This window comes from Taudactylus pleione, unplaced genomic scaffold, assembly GCF_031769625.1.
Source record: "Taudactylus pleione unplaced genomic scaffold, aTauple2 ptg000696l, whole genome shotgun sequence".
NCBI classification, from domain to species: Eukaryota; Metazoa; Chordata; class Amphibia; order Anura; family Myobatrachidae; genus Taudactylus; species Taudactylus pleione.
Window position 1 is genome coordinate 109,706 of NW_028285098.1, and position 20,652 is coordinate 130,357.

Sequence of the window (20,652 nt, forward strand, 5' to 3'; positions counted from 1 at the left end):
GAGGAGTGGGGGGAGGGGCTTCGTCCCTGGGAGGTCACCACCTGACCTGCGGGAACGCGGAAGCGCCGCTGGCAGCGGGGAGATGGCGCCCAATAAGAGCAACTGGCTGTCCGGGGTCAACGTGGTGCTGATCATGGCTTATGGGAGCCTGGTAAGGAGGAGGCGGTGCCTCCATGTACAGGGGGGCATACTCACCATACGCAGGGGCCTCCCGTACCTAATATTCAGGGGGTCCCCCATACCCTGTATACTGGGGGTTCCCCTATACACTATATACAGGGGACCCCCATTATTCTGTATACTGGGTTTCCCCTATACACTATATACAGGGGACCCCCATTATTCTGTATACTGGGTTTCCCCTATACACTATATACAGGGGACCCCCATTATTCTGTATACTGGGTTTCCCCTATACACTATATACAGGGGACCCCCATTATTCTGTATACTGGGTTTCCCCTATACACTATATACAGGGGACCCCCTTATTCTGTATACTGGGTTTCCCCTATACGTTATATACAAGGGGATCCCTTACCCTGTATACTGGGGGTTCCCCTATACATTATATACAGGGGACCCCTCCTTACCCTGTATACTGGGGGTTCCCCTATACACTATATACAGGGGACCCCTCCTTACCCTGTATACTGGGGGTTACACTATACAGGGGACCCCTCCTTACCCTGTATACTGGGGGTTCCCCTATACACTATATACAGGGGACCCCTCCTTACCCTGTATACTGGGGGTTCCCCTATACACTATATACAGGGGACCCCTCCTTACCCTGTATACTGGGGGTTACACTATACAGGGGACCCCTCCTTACCCTGTATACTGGGGGTTCCCCTATACACTATATACAGGGGACCCCTCCTTACCCTGTATACTGGGGGTTCCCCTATACACTATATACAGGGGACCCCTCCTTACCCTGTAGACTGGGGGTTCCCCTATACACTATACAGGGGACCCCTCCTTACCCTGTATACTGGGGGTTCCCCTATACACTATATACATGGGTCCCCTCCTTACCCTGTATACTGGGGGTTCTCCCATACACTGTATACAGGGGATGCCACATACCTTATACTGGGGGTGCCCCCATACATTATATACAGGGGACCCCCTTACCCTGTATACAGGGGATGCAGCATACTCTATATACTGGGGGTTCCCCAATACACTATATCCAGGGGATACCACATACCATGTATACAGGGGGACAACACATTCCCTATATACAGTGAGGCTCCCGTAAGCGTTTGGCGTAGGTATCGGGGGGTGGCTATGGAAATGCAGGCGTGTCTGACTAGGGATGGACATCGGTAGCCCAAAACTTCTTGCGCAATAGTCCTATTTCAGGGCTGGCAGGGGACGAAACTGGGAGTGGGATCGGGGGCCGGGCAAGATGCTCGATGCTGAGAGCTACAGGCAGTCACAGCGCAGCTCTCAGCTTAAAAAAACAAAACAAAAATAAACCATCACAACACCATCGAATATTTACCATTTGATAGCTGCAAATATCGGAATGCCACCATTGAATGGTAAAACACTACCATCACAAGAAAAACATCGATGGTCGGCAAACCTCGACCGTCGATGTCCATCCCTATGTCTGACCGTTCAAATGCTGTTTCATGGGCGTGTATAAATTAGCCATTGCGTTCTCCTGCGCAGCATGAGAGCTCTCTGCATGTCAGGAGAGACGCTGTGTTTGCGGCTGGTCAGAGCTGCCTTACATGCTGCGTGGCTCCCGATGTGCGTCAATGTTCCCGATGTTTGCTCTGATGCACGTTGTTTGACGGATATAAGAAGGTCCTATGCTCGGTTAAGCTTTGGAGGACATTAGCATTTTTTCGCAAATTCACTCCGTAAGAGATCGCAGTTGCTAATTCATTGGCGTAAATCTGGGAATCGGGCCCTACATACGAGCCAACATGCACACTATATAATATATACCAGGTACATTATGTATTGTACAAGGTGCTGCAGGGAACCCTTATCTAATAAGGAGTATACACTATATACAGGAGACCCCCATACACTATATATAGGCAGCATACACCATATACAGGTGCTCACACGCACACTATACGAGGGGGTATCATACATTTTCAGTTATCGCCATGAACAGAATGAGATAGAAGGTAAATGAGCAACACAGACGGTGTAACGGTTAGCGTTACCGCCTCACAGCACTGAGGTCATGGGTTCGATTCCCACGACGGCCCTAAATGTGCTTGCGTGGGTTTCCTCCGGTTTCCAAAAATATACTGGTAGGTTACTTGGCTCCCCTCAAAATTTACCATAGTGTGTATGTTTGTGAGCATGTGTTATGAAATATAGATTGTAAGCTCCACTGGGGCAGGGACTGATGTGAATGGCCAAATATTCTCTATAAAGCGCTGTGGAATATGTGTGCGCTATATGAATAACTGGTAATAAATAAATGTGGTATGCTGAACCTAAGTCTTCTCCACGTGGTCACCCTGCAGAGCCGCACATTACTGCCAGCGTTTCCTGACCTTCCGCAACCCATCAATATAGAAGTCCTGCGATTGTCTCGATAACCTCTGTTACACTTCCAGAATGACATCATTTGTGTTGTCAAATCTCCCACCCCCAAAGTGGCTACTTCATCTCAGGGAAGAGAAAGACGGCGCTGGGTGCGAGATCAGGCGAACAGGGGGGGTGGGGCCAAGTTTCATAGCCACACCTGTCGGCTTCCACAGCAGATACTTGGGGCGGAATGTGCGGGTGCATTGTCGGCTAGGAGACGGATGCCTTTGCTGATCATACCACTGCGATTTTCTTTCACGGCATCTCACAATTTCTGCAGAAGAGTGCAGTAGTAAGCGCTGATGGTGGTCTGACCCTTCGGTTAGGATTACAGGCCCAAAAATGGTCAGCATGACCTTCCCTGCAGATTTCTGCACCCTAGCCTTTTGTGGGAGGGTTGAGGAGGAGTGTTTCCATTGCTCATTTCTTTGATCTCCGGATCATAACTGTAGATCCAGCATTCATCAATAGTCATGAGACGTGCAAAGAAATCACCTTCATCCTGCTCCAACAGAGTCAACATCCGATGCAAAAGTTCACATGGAGTTTGCTTGTGAAATGGAGTCAGCAAGAGGGGAACCCAACGTGATGACACTTTAGACATGTGCAGTTGCTCATGCATAATCTTCCACACACTTCCATAACCAAGACCAACGTCTTTCATTATCTCTCCAATGGTTAGTTGTCTGTCTTCATGGACAAGAGCCTTCACTTTCTTCACTGTGTCAAGATCATCCGTGATTGAGGGTCTCCCGGATTGAGGCTCATCTGAGAGGGACATGTGTACAGTTTGAAAGTTCCTTCTCCACCTTACAACAGTGTCATCACCGTAAACAGCCACCATCTCATCGTGAATTTGTCAGGCTCTGTTACCCTTCAAATGGGGGAACTTAATAATACTGCGGGCTTTGATTTTGTCCATCATGAAACGAAACAAGGTGACATAAGTAGCTGCAATTTACAACATCATGCATATAAGGATCAATGATTATGTTGATCAAATTACATCCGGATATCTCAATAACTTATTGGTGATATACAGCCCTGTTCTCTTGGAAAGTTAGACGTGGAGGTCTGAGAGACAGAGATCTCCTGAAGCTCTCCTCGCTGTACAGATAGCTAAAAAAAGGTTGCCTTCCAGATAAAGAATTTTATCTACAGCAAATTCAAGTTTCAGAGGGAGGAAGGTGTAATATCCCAAGGGTCTCATGGGGGGGGGGGGGGTGTAGGTTGCATAAGCATCATTTGCTGTAGGAAACCCTGTATCTCAGGTAAAAGGGAGTGCTAAGTCTCCGGTCACCAGACCTTCCTTAAAGTACAGTAGTAGAGGGGTCACCTGAGAAGAACAGGTAGGAAAACACTCACTTTTACACCAGGAGATGTAGCTACACCCAGTGATAGTTCCTGGCTCGCTCTTTGTAGTATTGTCTGAACCATGATATTAGAGAAGCCCTTTTGAGAAAGTCCATGTACCACGACCTTGTGCCCCCAAAGTCATGCATGGGAGCATCGCTACTGAAGGGAGTAGGTAATCAGCCGTAAGTCCCAAGGACGACATGGTGTAGCTAAGAACGCCTTCACCTTGTAGTTAAGCTGAGATGCCATTGTGCCAATGTCTTGCTTACCCCACCTTTCCACAATCTGGTGAAAGACTTCATGGTGAAGGGACCATCCCTGGGCTGGGAGGCATGCCAGCGGCTAAAAGTTTTCCACCCCAGGTATGAAGACAGCCACTGGAGGTGTAACATCCCACTCCGCCCTACATGATCCTGATTGTTTCTCTCTCATGTCAAGGAAGCTCTTAGTGCCTCACTGGTGAATGAGGCATTGCGTGACTGGATCTTTATAGCATTCCCCTCACAAAAGCTAGCTTCCCCTTGCTGAAGTGTTGAACACCACTCTGATTCCAAGTACATTTATAGGGAGCTTTGCCTCAAAGCGGCACTGAAAGATGACCTCTCCCACCAGTCCTGAAGGCTGGCGTCTATTGTCACAGTATGTCCAATCCCAGTTGGCAAAGGGACAACACATGTCTAGATTTTTGACCCTCGACCACCAGAGGAGTGACTGATGCACCTCTGGAGATAGTCTGATGAACTATAAGGGCACATGTCGGTGTGACTTCTTTCATCTCAAAATTAGTTTGATCTGAAACTCCCGTGAGATAAACCAATGCGAATTGCTCTGCCACGCAGGTCGTGCGCATATTCCCTAAGACCTTTACGCAGAGAGAAACAGACTGCGGACTATGCACTAACAGAGACTCCACTAGTCCCTGTGATGAAGGGATCCTGAGTCCCTGGGCCTTCAGAAGGCAGCCTCTAAGATGGTGGGGGAGACAAGTGTGAAGGGTCCTGTCTTGTTCAGCGGATTGTCCAGGTAGGGAGTGACTGTCGCACACCCTCCTCTGGACCTCGGAAAGGCAGCAGAGGCTGCGGATGAGTGTTGGTCCAGCTCCTCCCCATGGAAGTGTGATGAGATGCTGAGGATCGGCAATGTGCCAGTGCCGGTTCTGCCATTTCATTGGAGCCTCTGCAGACGAGCGCACTGCACAGAGGTAATCGGTGCAGAGGCAAGATGACCCTCTGAGGAGCAGAGAGGGTGAAAGCAATTGTTACCTGTCCACCGCCGCTGTATAGCCGCACATCGTGCAGGGAAGGAGAGGAGACGGGTGCTGGTCAGTGCAGGAGCCTCTCTGCCCAGCCCAGCACACGCTGCTGTATGTTGGGCTGCGGAGGGTCCAGGGAAGCTGCGGATTGTGCACCCCCCTAGTTTGAGGGCGAGTAGATTAAACAGAGTTTAGAGAGGCAGCAGACAGGAAAATCAGAGAACAGGAGGTAGCAGTAGTCCAGACGGGTGATGATTAGGGCATGACTATAGTTATATCACAAGTGTATTCATGGGACAGTGAGTATGTTGGTTTCCCCCAATACACTATGGACACTAGTGATGCTGAAAATTATATTAGAGGTATATACAGGGGGTCAGTGATGAGATGGCGGGGACCCACCTATATATTGTTACATGCGTATCCCCACCTTCCTCTCTTACTGCAGGTGTTCGTCCTTCTGTTCATCTTTGTGAAGAGACAGATAATGCGTTTTGCCATGAAGTCTCGCAGAGGACCCCACGTCCCGGTGGGGCACAATGCCCCCAAGGTACGCAGACTGGGCGTAGCAGGTGATGACGGGGAAATGCCACCGCTTCACCATCTTCTCACATTGTCTTGTTCTCTTCATTCTAAGGACTTAAAGGAGGAGATAGATAACCGGCTGTCCAAGGTCCAGGACATAAAGTTTGAGCCCCGTCTCCTGGCGGAAGGAGATGACCGGATGGTCCAGCTGGACACGCCAGGTCAGGACGGTATGTGCCATCACACGCGTGTGTTCCCCCTCTGCATAGACTGCAGGGTCTCCTCTGGCCTCACCTCTGCCTTTGTCTTCCAGGCTGTTACAACTATCTGTACAGGATGAAGACGCTGGATGCTGTTAAAGATTCGGGTAAACGCCTTTGCGGTAAATGGGTTCGCAGATCTTGGTGACTGAGTACTGAGAACGCTTCTTTGGTGATGCTGTGCATGCATTCTGTAATCTAGCCATTAGGTGGCACTGTGCTGTGGATTGTGGGATAGATGCATCAAACTTTGGAGAGATAAGGTACCAACTAATCAGCTTCTGTCATGTTTCACACACGTACTGCAAAGTGACAGGAGCTGATTGGTTGGTACTCTCTCTCACTCTCCAAGGTTTGATATATCTCCCCCTCTGTATCTCCTTCTTCATTACACCTATACTATAGAGTGGTACTGTGAAACCATTAAGTGCCAGCACACATTGCCTGATAAAAATCACGGATGGATTCGCCAGACCCTGTATCTTGCAGCCTATTACATAAGCCCAATAGAGTGTGATAGAAAATGTACAGCGCTGCCATTTCCTAGACTGACATAGGGCCGGAGCTCCAGCTCCCCCCACCTGCAGGCCGCCTACAAGCCACTGTATGCAAATCTAGTAAGCCCGCCCACCTAACGCCTCCTGCGGCCTGCCCACAAGCCACTGTATGCTAATATAGTAAGCCCGCCCACCTAACACCTCCTGCGGCCTGCCTACAAGCCACTGTGTGCAAATATAGTAAGCCCGCCCACCTAACGCCTCCTGCGGCCGGCCTACAAGCCACTGTATGCTAATATAGTAAGCCCGCCCACCTAACACCTCCTGCGGCCTGCCTACAAGCCACTGTGTGCAAATATAGTAAGCCCGCCCACCTAACGCCTCCTGCGGCCGACCTACAAGCCACTGTATGCTAATATAGTAAGCCCGCCCACCTAACACCTCCTGCGGCCTGCCCACAAGCCACTGTGTGCAAATATAGTAAGCCCGCCCACCTAACGCCTCCTGCAGCCTGCCTACATACCACTGTATGCTAATATAGTAAGCCCGCCCACCTACCCCCTCCTGCGGCCTGCCTACAAGCCACTGTATGCTAATATAGTAAGCGCGCCCACCTACCCCCTCCTGCGGCCTGCCTACAAGCCACTGTATGCTAATATAGTAAGCCCGCCCACCTACCCCCTCCTGCGGCCTGCCTACAAGCCACTGTATGCTAATATAGTAAGCCCGCCCACCTAACACCTCCTGCAGCCTGCCCACAAGCCACTGTATGCTAATATAGTAAGCCCGCCCACCTAACGCCTCCTGCGGCCTGCCCACAAGCCTCTGTATGCTAATATAGTAAGCCCCCCCACCTACCCCCTCCTGCGGCCTGCCCAGAAGCCACTGTATGCTAATATAGTAATCCCGCCCACCTACCCCCTCCTGCAGCCTGCCCACAAGCCTCTGTATGCTAATATAGTAAGCCCGCCCACCTACCCCCTCCTGCAGCCTGCCCACAAGCCTCTGTATGCTAATATAGTAAGCCCGCCCACCTACCCCCTCCTGCAGCCTGCCCACAAGCCACTGTATGCTAATATAGTAAGCCAGCCCACCTAACACCTCCTGCGGCCTGCCTACAAGCCACTGTATGCTAATATAGTAAGCCAGCCCACCTAACGCCTCCTGCGGCCTGCCCACATGCCACTGTATGCTAATATAGTAAGTCCGCCCACCTACCCCCTCCTGCAGCCTGCCCACAAGCCACTGTATGCTAATATAGTAAGCCCGCCCACCTAACGCCTCCTGCGGCCTGCCCACAAGCCACTGTATGCTAATATAGTAAGCCCGCCCACCTAACGCCTCCTGCAGCCTGCCCACAAGCCACTGTATGCTAATATAGTAAGCCCGCCCACCTAACGCCTCCAGCGGCCTGCCCACAAGCCACTGTATGCTAATATAGTAAGCCCGCCCACCTACCCCCTCCTGCGGCCTGCCCACAAGCCACTGTATGCTAATATAGTAAGCCCGCCCACCTAACACCTCCTGCAGCCTGCCCACAAGCCACTGTATGCTAATATAGTAAGCCCGCCCACCTAACGCCTCCTGCGGCCTGCCCACATGCCACTGTATGCTAATATAGTAAGCCCCCCCACCTAACGCCTCCTGCGGCCTGCCCACAAGCCTCTGTATGCTAATATAGTAAGCCCTCCCACCTACCCCCTCCTGTGGCCTGCCTACAAGCCACTGTATGCTAATATAGTAAGCCCGCCCACCTAACGCCTCCTGCGGCCTGCCCACAAGCCACTGTATGCTAATATAATAAGCCCGCCCACCTACCCCCTCCTGCGGCCTGCCCACAAGCCACTGTATGCAAATATAGTAAGCCCGCCCACCTAACGCCTCCTGCGGCCTGCCCACAAGCCACTGTATGCTAATATAGTAAGCCCGCCCACCTAACGCCTCCTGCGGCCTGCCCACAAGCCACTGTATGCTAATATAGTAAGCCCCCCCACCTAACGCCTCCTGCGGCCTGCCCACAAGCCTCTGTATGCTAATATAGTAAGCCCTCCCACCTACCCCCTCCTGCGGCCTGCCTACAAGCCACTGTATGCTAATATAGTAAGCCCGTCCACCTAACGCCTCCTGCTGCCTGCCCACAAGCCTCTGTATGCTAATATAGTAAGCCCTCCCACCTACCCCCTCCTGCGGCCTGCCTACAAGCCACTGTATGCTAATATAGTAAGCCTGTCCACCTAACGCCTCCTGCGGCCTGCCCACATGCCACTGTATGCTAATATAGTAAGCCCGCCCACCTACCCCCTCCTGCGGCCTGCCCACAAGCCACTGTATGCTAATATAGTAAGCCCCCCCACCTAACGCCTCCTGCGGCCTGCCCACATGCCACTGTATGCTAATATAGTAAGCCCGCCCACCTACCCCCTCCTGCGGCCTGCCCACATGCCACTGTATGCTAATATAGTAAGCCCCCCCACCTACCCCCTCCTGCGGCCTGCCCACAAGCCACTGTATGCTAATATAGTAAGCCCGCCCACCTAACGCCTCCTGCAGCCTGCCCACAAGCCACTGTATGCTAATATAGTAAGCCCGCCCACCTAACACCTCCTGCGGCCTCCCCCAAGCCACTGTATGCTAATATAGTAAGCCCGCCCACCTAACGCCTCCTGCGGCCTGCCCACAAGCCACTGTATGCTAATATAGTAAGCCCGCCCACCTACCCCCTCCTGCGGCCTGCCCACATGCCACTGTATGCTAATATAGTAAGCCCGCCCACCTAACGCCTCCTGCAGCCTGCCTACATGCCACTGTATGCTAATATAGTAAGCCCGCCCACCTACCCCCTCCTGCGGCCTGCCCACAAGCCACTGTATGCTAATATAGTAAGCCCCCCCACCTAACGCCTCCTGCTGCCTGCCCACAAGCCACTGTATGCTAATATAGTAAGCCCGCCCACCTACCCCCTCCTGCGGCCTGCCCTCATGCCACTGTATGCTAATATAGTAAGCCCCCCCACCTACCCCCTCCTGCAGCCTGCCCACAAGCCACTGTATGCTAATATAGTAAGCCCGCCCACCTAACGCCTCCTGCGGCCTGCCCACAAGCCACTGTATGCTAATATAGTAAGCCCCCCCACCTACCCCCTCCTGCAGCCTGCCCACAAGCCACTGTATGCTAATATAGTAAGCCCCCCCACCTAACGCCTCCTGCGGCCTGCCCACATGCCACTGTATGCTAATATAGTAAGCCCCCCCTCCTGCGGCCTGCCCACAAGCCACTGTATGCTAATATAGTAAGCCCGCCCACCTAACGCCTCCTGCAGCCTGCCCACAAGCCACTGTATGCTAATATAGTAAGCCCGCCCACCTACCCCCTCCTGCAGCCTGCCCACAAGCCACTGTATGCTAATATAGTAAGCCCCCCCACCTAACGCCTCCTGCGGCCTGCCCACATGCCACTGTATGCTAATATAGTAAGCCCGCCCACCTAACGCCTCCTGCGGCCTGCCCACAAGCAACTGTATGCTAATATAGTAAGCCCGCCCACCTACCCCCTCCTGCGGCCTGCCCCCAAGCCACTGTATGCTAATATAGTAAGCCCGCCCACCTAACGCCTCCTGCTGCCTGCCCACAAGCCACTGTATGCTAATATAGTAAGCCCCCCCACCTACCCCCTCCTGCGGCCTGCCTACAAGCCACTGTATGCTAATATAGTAAGCCCGCCCACCTACCCCCTCCTGCGGCCTGCCCACATGCCACTGTATGCTAATATAGTAAGCCCGCCCACCTAACGCCTCCTGCGGCCTGCCCACAAGCCTCTGTATGCTAATATAGTAAGCCCCCCCACCTACCCCCTCCTGCGGCCTGCCCACAAGCCACTGTATGCTAATATAGTAAGCCCGCCCACCTACCCCCTCCTTCGGTCTGCCCACAAGCCACTGTATGCTAATATAGTAAGCCCGCCCACCTAACGCCTCCTGCGGCCTGCCCACATGCCACTGTATGCTAATATAGTAAGCCCGCCCACCTACCCCCTCCTTCGGTCTGCCCACAAGCCACTGTATGCTAATATAGTAAGCCCGCCCACCTAACGCCTCCTGCGGCCTGCCCACATGCCACTGTATGCTAATATAGTAAGCCCGCCCACCTACCCTCTCCTGCAGCCTGCCCACAAGCCACTGTATGCTAATATAGTAAGCCCGCCCACCTAACGCCTCCTGCAGCCTGCCCACATGCCACTGTATGCTAATATAGTAAGCCCCCCCCACCTACCCCCTCCTGCGGCCTGTCCACAAGCCACTGTATGCTAATATAGTAAGCCCGCCAACCTACCCCCTCCTGCGGCCTGCCCACAAGCCACTGTATGCTAATATAGTAAGCCCGCCCACCTACCCCCTCCTGCGGCCTGCCCACAAGCCACTGTATGCTAATATAGTAAGCCCGCCCACCTAACGCCTCCTGCGGCCTGCCCACAAGCCACTGTATGCTAATATAGTAAGCTCCCCGACCTAACGCCTCCTGCGGCCTGCCCACAAGCCTCTGTATGCTAATATAGTAAGCCCTCCCACCTACCCCCTCCTGCGGCCTGCCTACAAGCCACTGTATGCTAATATAGTAAGCCCGTCCACCTAACGCCTCCTGCTGCCTGCCCACAAGCCTCTGGATGCTAATATAGTAAGCCCTCCCACCTACCCCCTCCTGCGGCCTGCCTACAAGCCACTGTATGCTAATATAGTAAGCCTGTCCACCTAACGCCTCCTGCGGCCTGCCCACATGCCACTGTATGCTAATATAGTAAGCCCGCCCACCTACCCCCTCCTGCGGCCTGCCCACAAGCCACTGTATGCTAATATAGTAAGCCCCCCCACCTAACGCCTCCTGCGGCCTGCCCACATGCCACTGTATGCTAATATAGTAAGCCCGCCCACCTACCCCCTCCTGCGGCCTGCCCACATGCCACTGTATGCTAATATAGTAAGCCCCCCCACCTACCCCCTCCTGCGGCCTGCCCACAAGCCACTGTATGCTAATATAGTAAGCCCGCCCACCTAACGCCTCCTGCAGCCTGCCCACAAGCCACTGTATGCTAATATAGTAAGCCCGCCCACCTAACACCTCCTGCGGCCTCCCCCAAGCCACTGTATGCTAATATAGTAAGCCCGCCCACCTAACGCCTCCTGCGGCCTGCCCACAAGCCACTGTATGCTAATATAGTAAGCCCGCCCACCTACCCCCTCCTGCGGCCTGCCCACATGCCACTGTATGCTAATATAGTAAGCCCGCCCACCTAACGCCTCCTGCAGCCTGCCTACATGCCACTGTATGCTAATATAGTAAGCCCGCCCACCTACCCCCTCCTGCGGCCTGCCCACAAGCCACTGTATGCTAATATAGTAAGCCCCCCCACCTAACGCCTCCTGCTGCCTGCCCACAAGCCACTGTATGCTAATATAGTAAGCCCGCCCACCTACCCCCTCCTGCGGCCTGCCCTCATGCCACTGTATGCTAATATAGTAAGCCCCCCCACCTACCCCCTCCTGCAGCCTGCCCACAAGCCACTGTATGCTAATATAGTAAGCCCGCCCACCTAACGCCTCCTGCGGCCTGCCCACAAGCCACTGTATGCTAATATAGTAAGCCCCCCCACCTACCCCCTCCTGCAGCCTGCCCACAAGCCACTGTATGCTAATATAGTAAGCCCCCCCACCTAACGCCTCCTGCGGCCTGCCCACATGCCACTGTATGCTAATATAGTAAGCCCCCCCTCCTGCGGCCTGCCCACAAGCCACTGTATGCTAATATAGTAAGCCCGCCCACCTAACGCCTCCTGCAGCCTGCCCACAAGCCACTGTATGCTAATATAGTAAGCCCGCCCACCTACCCCCTCCTGCAGCCTGCCCACAAGCCACTGTATGCTAATATAGTAAGCCCCCCCACCTAACGCCTCCTGCGGCCTGCCCACAAGCCACTGTATGCTAATATAGTAAGCCCGCCCACCTACCCCCTCCTGCGGCCTGCCCACATGCCACTGTATGCTAATATAGTAAGCCCGCCCACCTAACGCCTCCTGCTGCCTGCCCACAAGCCACTGTATGCTAATATAGTAAGCCCCCCCCACCTACCCCCTCCTGCGGCCTGCCTACAAGCCACTGTATGCTAATATAGTAAGCCCGCCCACCTACCCCCTCCTGCGGCCTGCCCACATGCCACTGTATGCTAATATAGTAAGCCCGCCCACCTAACGCCTCCTGCGGCCTGCCCACAAGCCTCTGTATGCTAATATAGTAAGCCCCCCCACCTACCCCCTCCTGCGGCCTGCCCACAAGCCACTGTATGCTAATATAGTAAGCCCGCCCACCTACCCCCTCCTTCGGTCTGCCCACAAGCCACTGTATGCTAATATAGTAAGCCCGCCCACCTAACGCCTCCTGCGGCCTGCCCACATGCCACTGTATGCTAATATAGTAAGCCCGCCCACCTACCCTCTCCTGCAGCCTGCCCACAAGCCACTGTATGCTAATATAGTAAGCCCGCCCACCTAACGCCTCCTGCAGCCTGCCCACATGCCACTGTATGCTAATATAGTAAGCCCCCCCACCTACCCCCTCCTGCGGCCTGTCCACAAGCCACTGTATGCTAATATAGTAAGCCCGCCAACCTACCCCCTCCTGCGGCCTGCCCACAAGCCACTGTATGCTAATATAGTAAGCCCGCCCACCTACCCCCTCCTGCGGCCTGCCCACAAGCCACTGTATGCTAATATAGTAAGCCCGCCAACCTAACGCCTCCTGCGGCCTGCCCACAAGCCACTGTATGCTAATATAGTAAGCCACCCCACCTACCCCCTCCTGCAGCCTGCCCACATGCCACTGTATGCTAATATAGTAAGCCCGCCCACCTAACGCCTCCTGCAGCCTGCCCACAAGCCACTGTATGCTAATATAGTAAGCCCGCCTCCTGCGGCCTGCCCACAAGCCTCTGTATGCTAATATAGTAAGCCCGCCCACCTACCCCCTCCTGCGGCCTGCTCACAAGCCACTGTATGCTAATATAGTAAGCCCGCCCACCTAACACCTCCTGCAGCCTGCCCACAAGCCACTGTATGCTAATATAGTAAGCCCGCCCACCTACCCCCTCCTGCGGCCTGCCCACATGCCACTGTATGCTAATATAGTAAGCCCGCCCACCTAACGCCTCCTGCGGCCTGCCCACAAGCCTCTGTATGCTAATATAGTAAGCCCGCCCACCTAACGCCTCCTGCGGCCTGCCTACAAGCCACTGTATGCTAATATAGTAAGCCCGCCCACCTAACGCCTCCTGTGGCCTGCCTACAAGCCACTGTATGCTAATATAGTAAGCCCGCCCACCTAACGCCTCCTGCGGCCTGCCCACAAGCCACTGTATGCTAATATAGTAAGCCCGCCCACCTAACCCCTCTTGCGGCCTGCCCACAAGCCACTGTATGCTAATATAGTAAGCCCGCCCACCTACCGCCTCATGCAGCCTGCCCACAAGCCACTGTATGCTAATATAGTAAGCCCGCCCACCTACCCCCTCCTGCAGCCTGCCCACAAGCCTCTGTATGCTAATATAGTATGCCCGCCCACCTACCCCCTCCTGCGGCCTGCCCACAAGCCACTGTTTGCACATATAATAAGCCCCCCCACCTACCCCCTCCTGCGGCCTTCCCACATGCCACTGTATGCTAATATAGTAAGCCCGCCCACCTAACGCCTCCTGCGGCCTGCCCACAAGCCTCTGTATGCTAATATAGTAAGCCCCCCCACCTACCCCCTCCTGCGGCCTGCCCACAAGCCACTGTATGCTAATATAGTAAGCCCGCCCACCTACCCCCTCCTGTGGTCTGCCCACAAGCCACTGTATGCTAATATAGTAAGCCCGCCCACCTAACGCCTCCTGCGGCCTGCCCACATGCCACTGTATGCTAATATAGTAAGCCCGCCCACCTACCCCCTCCTGCAGCCTGCCCACAAGCCACTGTATGCTAATATAGTAAGCCCGCCTCCTGCGGCCTGCCCACAAGCCTATGTATGCTAATATAGTAAGCCCGCCCACCTACCCCCTCCTGCGGCCTGCTCACAAGCCACTGTATGCTAATATAGTAAGCCCGCCCACCTAACACCTCCTGCAGCCTGCCCACAAGCCACTGTATGCTAATATAGTAAGCCCGCCCACCTACCCCCTCCTGCGGCCTGCCCACATGCCACTGTATGCTAATATAGTAAGCCCGCCCACCTAACGCCTCCTGCGGCCTGCCCACAAGCCTCTGTATGCTAATATAGTAAGCCCGCCCACCTAACGCCTCCTGCGGCCTGCCCACAAGCCTCTGTATGCTAATATAGTAAGCCCGCCCACCTAACGCCTCCTGCGGCCTGCCTACAAGCCACTGTATGCTAATATAGTAAGCCCGCCCACCTATCGCCTCCTGCGGCCTACCCACAAGCCACTGTATGCTAATATAGTAAGCCCCCCCACCTACCCCCTCCTGCGGCCTGCCCACAAGCCACTGTATGCTAATATAGTAAGCCCGCCCACCTACCGCCTCATGCAGCCTGCCCACAAGCCACTGTATGCTAATATAGTAAGCCCGCCCTCCTGCAGCCTGCCCACAAGCCTCTGTATGCTAATATAGTATGCCCGCCCACCTACCCCCTCCTGCGGCCTGCCCACAAGCCACTGTTTGCACATATAATAAGCCCCCCCACCTACCCCCTCCTGCGGCCGGCCCACAAGCCACTGTATGCTAATATAGTAAGCCCGCCCACCTAACCCCTCTTGCGGCCTGCCCACATGCCACTGTATGCTAATATAGTAAGCCCGCCCACCTAACACCTCCTGCGGCCTGCCCACAAGCCACTGTATGCTAATATAGTAAGCCCGCACACCTAACGCCTCCTGCGGCCTGCCCACAAGCCTCTGTATGCTAATATAGTAAGCCCCCCCACCTAACGCCTCCTGCAGCCTGCCCACATGCCACTGTATGCTAATATAATAAGCCCGCCCACCTAACGCCTCCTGCGGCCTGCCCACAAGCCTCTGTATGCTAATATAGTAAGCCCGCCCACCTAACGCCTCCTGCGGCCTGCCCACAAGCCTCTGTATGCTAATATAGTAAGCCCCCCCACCTAACGCCTCCTGCGGCCTGCCCACAAGCCACTGTATGCTAATATAGAGGGCCCATCCAACCCCTTCTGTACCACCTCCCCCTCACCCCTTTAAGAAATAGTTCCACACTACGTCTGTCTGGCTGAGAACAGACTTAGGGCGGACAGTATAACGGGAATGGGAGAAAAAGATGAGGGAGACAGAGGTGAGGGAGACGGATGGGGAGGGAGGGGGCCACATAGGCAGGAAGGTGGGGGAAGACCAAATAAAAAAAACCTGCAATCTGAGCACAATAGCTAGCCCCCTGGCTAATGACTGGTCCTTATATATTGTGATTCATTGTGATCGCCCTGGTCATTTGTGAGGATCTCATCTCCATGTATGTTATATTAACCAGAATAACAAGTAGAAAAGGAAGAGCATTTCATAGGATGAAATGATTATTATAATAATAAATCTTTATTGGTATGTATTATAAATCTATCTCTTTGATATCATCAATAGGTGAAATATTTGTAAAAACGATAGAGTGTGAATAAAGGGAATAATATATAAAATGTGAAATACTGCGGCTATTGTCTTCTATTGTTCTCCCTAGTAGTAAGAATAGTAGTAGTGGTGCGTCCCTGTATGGTGTACAATGTTACATTAACCATCTCCGCACACATTGCCGGGGTGATCCATTTTGAAGCACAAATGATTATGATGGTTATAGGACAAATGACGAAATAGTGATGTGGGAGAAATGTCTTCCACGCTGTCCGTGTATTATATAGTACAGTATGTATCAGTCTCTTACACACTACACAGTGAGCCCCTTTCTGTGCCGCAGACATCCCATTCCAGGAGAACCGCAAGTACCCCAAGTCTTTAGTTGGAAAGAACTTCCGGGCGTACCTGCTAGAGATGAGGAACACTGGCTCGCCCTTCAGGAGCGTGCGCAAGACGTTGCTGGATACCCTGCTGGACCGATACGACTCTGCCCGATATGGCACGGGGGTAAGAGCACCCAGTCCTAACACTGTGGTGTTTCTGGGCTGTCGTTTATTTATTCAATGATCTTTGCATGGATGAGGCTGATGTTCAGCTTTGTCCTGACTGAGCTCCGCTCCATCCCAAACCCTTAAATCCATCGTCTCACATGCAGAAGTGATGATGGGATAGGACAAAAATCTGAAATGGCAAAGCAGGACATTTCTGCTACGTTTCATGTCACCAGTTCCACCCCTGTGGCCGGAGCCATCAGTCTGTAAGCTGCATAGTTAGGTGACAATGGTTTTGAAAAAACAAACTTTGTAAGGTTATAAGGACCTCATTCAGAGTCGGTCGAAGCGGCCGCACAGTCGTACGCCACCGATGTTCGCTATACTGCCCATGCGTAAAGTTCGCAATGCGCGTGCGCAAACTAGCCGCTACGATCACAAATTTCTCTCCTTGAACACAGCCAGGTCGGTAGTTTGAGTGACAGATTGAGGCGTTTGTGGGTGGTAACAGGGGAAGGTGCTTGAAAACGGGGAGTGGAGATCCGAACGCAGGCGTGCCTAATTATGCGAACGGCGTTTTATGGGAGTGCATACGGTTTATGGGAGTGCATAATTAACAAAGTAGCGTCATGGCACATGTGACATGGGAGGTTTTTACACTGACATGATCGTAGAGCTATAGAGAGGGTATGGTCAACCTTAAGCTCTACGACCAGTGCCGATGGTTCCCGATGGTCTCGATTAATCCTTATATGCCGGAGATGACGTGTAATGCGTACGAGAAGGGGGCGTATTTTTTTGTCTTCCGGCCGCTTCCTCCCCTTGGTCGGCCAACTACCGATCCGAACTTAGGGACGCAACGTGCGAGGGAATCATTTGCATATCCGGCCCCTTTTCCCGTACGATCGTGCGGCCGCTTCGACCGACTCTGAATGAGGTCCTAATTGCTTTCAACCAGTCACTGCGCCCCCTCAATATGTCCTATAATGTGTATTGTTATTTTGACACATAATGTACGTATACAATTTCTCTAGTTTAGTGAACGTTATATATTAATGTATAAGTTACATTCCCTCTTCCATTGGCTATATGACAATATGGGCTAATTTGGCCCTACTTTCACTCGATAGCTCTTACTTGGGGTCACTTGGGGAGGGTACGAGTGGCCGTAGTCCTGCGTTCACCCAGCGTAAAGACATAAATTGTACAGATCCCAGATAGCTCAATAATTTACTTGTGTATTAATTAGTATTTTCCTAATTACGGTTCATCCCCATGTATAATCGGGTCACTCTGGGTAACCCTTCCTTTCGTTACTAGGTGTACGGAAAAACGGATCATGAAAAGTTTTTGGAGGCGCTGACGGAGCTGTCTGCATTGTAAGATGTCTTTGTCCTCTCCTTGTAGTCAGTTCTGGTTCCATGTGGGGATAATAATCTTTCCTGCCTTATTTCCCCCAGTGTGAAGTCCAGAGAGGCGGGAAGCCATCGGCAGCGTCAGTCGGCAGCCAGAGACCTGACTTCCTCCCCGGAGACCTCCGGTTCCCCCACCATCCAAGTGACTTACCTGCCCTCCAGCCAGAAGACCAAGAGACCGAAACACTTCCTGGAGTTAAAGAGTTTTAAAGACAACTACAATACGTTAGAAAGCACGTTGTGACTCTGGCGGACCCTGTTTTGTTGGTCCTGTGAGACCCCCCTCTCCCCACATCAGAGGGTCCCTAGTTATTTTTCTGAGAGAGCTCCCTCTGCAGGACAACATGAGCAGTGCTGCCCCTGGAGGAAGTTTGTGGTCATCGCTGGGTCATGAACTTTCTCACAAGACAGAGAAATAACAGTATTATTTCATAGTCGGCGAAATGCGTGGAGGTTATCTTCACTCTTGTGGCAGTGTCGTATCTCATTCTCTAAGAGTTGGATGACTACAGATCGGTAGGAAGCCCTCAAATAAACCCTGTTATTGTTGGAGTTTAGCTTTACGACTGGCCAAGGAGGGGGGGGGGGGGGTCGCTGATTAGATGCAGCTAAATGACTCCAAACGTTGACATTTGAACTCGGTGCAGTGATGCCCAACAATCCGCATGTTGCACCCACTGGTCACTGGCTCAAAGCCTTCAGGATGTATTTGCTGGTTTAGTTTAACTACTGTACATATGGATTTGTAAATAAGCCCCGTTCGTCCCTGACCTTTACACCCGGCGTTGGGGTGTTTATCTTTTGTAACTTTCATGTACAGTATTAAATCGGAACATGAGTTATCCCTCGTCTGAGTTCTGCGTCCACACCTACAGAACTTATCTTAGCACTCTGAGAGTGAATTAGGTTCAATGATCTTTTCAGCTGTCGGGTTTATATAGAAGATGGCTGCATACAGGATGCTCACCTCCACCGACCGCGGGAGCAGGTGTCCATGCTGCAACGCCACCTAATGTATGTTTGCTGCAATTACACCTCCTCTTCAGTGATTGTAAATATCGCTTGGGTTACACTCATTTCTGTCCTAAATTAATGACATTGAGGGGACATCTGGGTTTACTAAAATGTGCGTCGCTGTGAGTTACTTCCAAGTTTATATTACATGGTACAATGTCCATTAATTCACTATATTTAAAGTGCTCCCAGAAATCTGCTCCATTTCTTTTTCTCCCTCTCCCGTCCTGTGTTTATCATGTATGGTGGTTATTTATATTATATGGTGCATGAGGAGGGGTAAGCCAGACATCTGCCCAGTTTGGTGCAAGAACGGAGGACCCTGATCAACAGCAGGTAGTATTTGTGTGCTGGGGTGTTGGTAGTTAATTGGGAGAGGAACATGTATCTGGGTGCTGCTGCAGTGTTGGGACAGCAGTGAATGAAGGGAGGGAGAGTGAGTGGGTTCTGCTGGGGTGTTGGAAGTGAATGTAAGGGAGGAGAGTGAGTGGGTTCTTCTGGGGTGTTGGAAGTGAATGTAAGGGAGGAGAGTGTGTATCTGGGTGCTGCTGCAGTGTTGGGACAGCAGTGAATGAAGGGAGGGAGAGTGAGTGGGTTCTGCTGGGGTGTTGGAAGTGAATGTAAGGGAGGAGAGTGAGTGGGTTCTTCTGGGGTGTTGGAAGTGAATGTAAGGGAGGAGAGTGAGTGGGTTCTGCTGGGGTGTTGGAAGTGAATGTAGGGGAGGAGAGTGTGCTTGGGTGTGAGTAGTGAATGCAGGGTAGAAGAGTGAGTGTCTGGGTGTTGGCAAATAATGCAGGAGGCTGAGAGTGTGTGACTGGGTGCTGCTGGGGTGTTGGAAGTGAATGTAAGGGAAGAGAGTGTGTGACTAGGTGCTGCTGGGGTGTTGGAAGTGAATGCAGGGGGAGGAGAGTGTGTGACTGGGCGCTGCTGGGGTGTTGGAAGTGAATGTAAGGGAGGGAGAGTGTGTGACTGGGTGCTGCTGGGGTGTTGGGACAGCAGTGAATGAAGGGAGGGAGAGTGAGTGGGTTCTGCTGGGGTGTTGGAAGTGAATGCAGGAGGAGGAGAGTGTGTGACTGGGCGCTGCTGGGGTGTTGGAAGTGAATGTAAGGGAGGAGAGTGTGTGACTGGGTGCTGCTGGGGTGTTGGAAGTGAATGTAAGGGAGGAGAGTGTGTGACTGGGTGCTGCTGGGGTGTTGGAAGTGAATGTAAGGGAGGAGAGAGTGTGACTGGGTGCTGCTGAGGTGTTGGAAGTGAATGTAAGGGAGGAGAGTGTGTGACTAGGCGCTGCTGGGGTGTTGGAAGTGAATGCAGGGGGAGGAGAGTGTGTGACTGGGCGCTGCTGGGGTGTTGGAAGTGAATGTAAGGGAGGGAGAGTGTGACTGGGTGCTGCTGGGGTGTTGGAAGTGAATGTAAGGGAGGGAGAGTGTGACTGGGTGCTGCTGGGGTGTTGGAAGTGAATGTAAGGGAGGAGAGAGTGTGACTGGGTGCTGCTGAGGTGTTGGAAGTGAATGTAAGGGAGGAGAGTGTGTGACTAGGCGCTGCTGGGGTGTTGGAAGTGAATGCAGGGGGAGGAGAGTGTGTGACTGGGCGCTGCTGGGGTGTTGGAAGTGAATGTAAGGGAGGAGAGTGTGTGACTGGGTGCTGCTGAGGTGTTGGAAGT

General features: G+C 52.8%; 1 protein-coding gene across 4 annotated transcripts; it reads left to right on the forward strand.

Moving 5' to 3' along the window:
• The first annotated feature begins 5 nt into the window (after positions 1–5).
• On the forward strand, positions 6–18,820 carry LTAP1 (lipid transport auxiliary protein 1). Of its 4 annotated transcripts, none has more exons than XM_088456334.1 (7): positions 6–151; positions 5,625–5,726; positions 5,814–5,922; positions 6,015–6,083; positions 16,413–16,579; positions 17,884–17,942; positions 18,024–18,820. In XM_088456334.1, exons 1-7 carry the CDS (start codon positions 83–85, stop codon positions 18,220–18,222), a joined length of 774 nt encoding a protein of 257 aa, XP_088312460.1. In that variant the 5' UTR covers positions 6–82; the 3' UTR covers positions 18,223–18,820. The 4 variants fall into 4 exon arrangements, with proteins under 4 accessions (XP_088312460.1, XP_088312462.1, XP_088312459.1 ...); XM_088456336.1 differs by having other exon boundaries at positions 7–151; positions 6,015–6,068; XM_088456333.1 differs by having other exon boundaries at positions 8–151; positions 5,814–5,931.
• Positions 18,821–20,652: the final 1,832 nt, after the last annotated feature.

Excerpts from the sequence above, each read along its gene's own strand:
- LTAP1 (XM_088456333.1), top strand. The coding sequence starts at position 83 with ATGGCGCCCAATAAGAGCAACTGGCTGTCCGGGGTCAACGTGGTGCTG. Across the intron at positions 152-5,624 it reads TCATGGCTTATGGGAGCCTG|GTGTTCGTCCTTCTGTTCAT; the intron begins GTAAGGAGGAGG and ends CTCTTACTGCAG. Across the intron at positions 5,727-5,813 it reads TGGGGCACAATGCCCCCAAG|GACTTAAAGGAGGAGATAGA; the intron begins GTACGCAGACTG and ends CTTCATTCTAAG.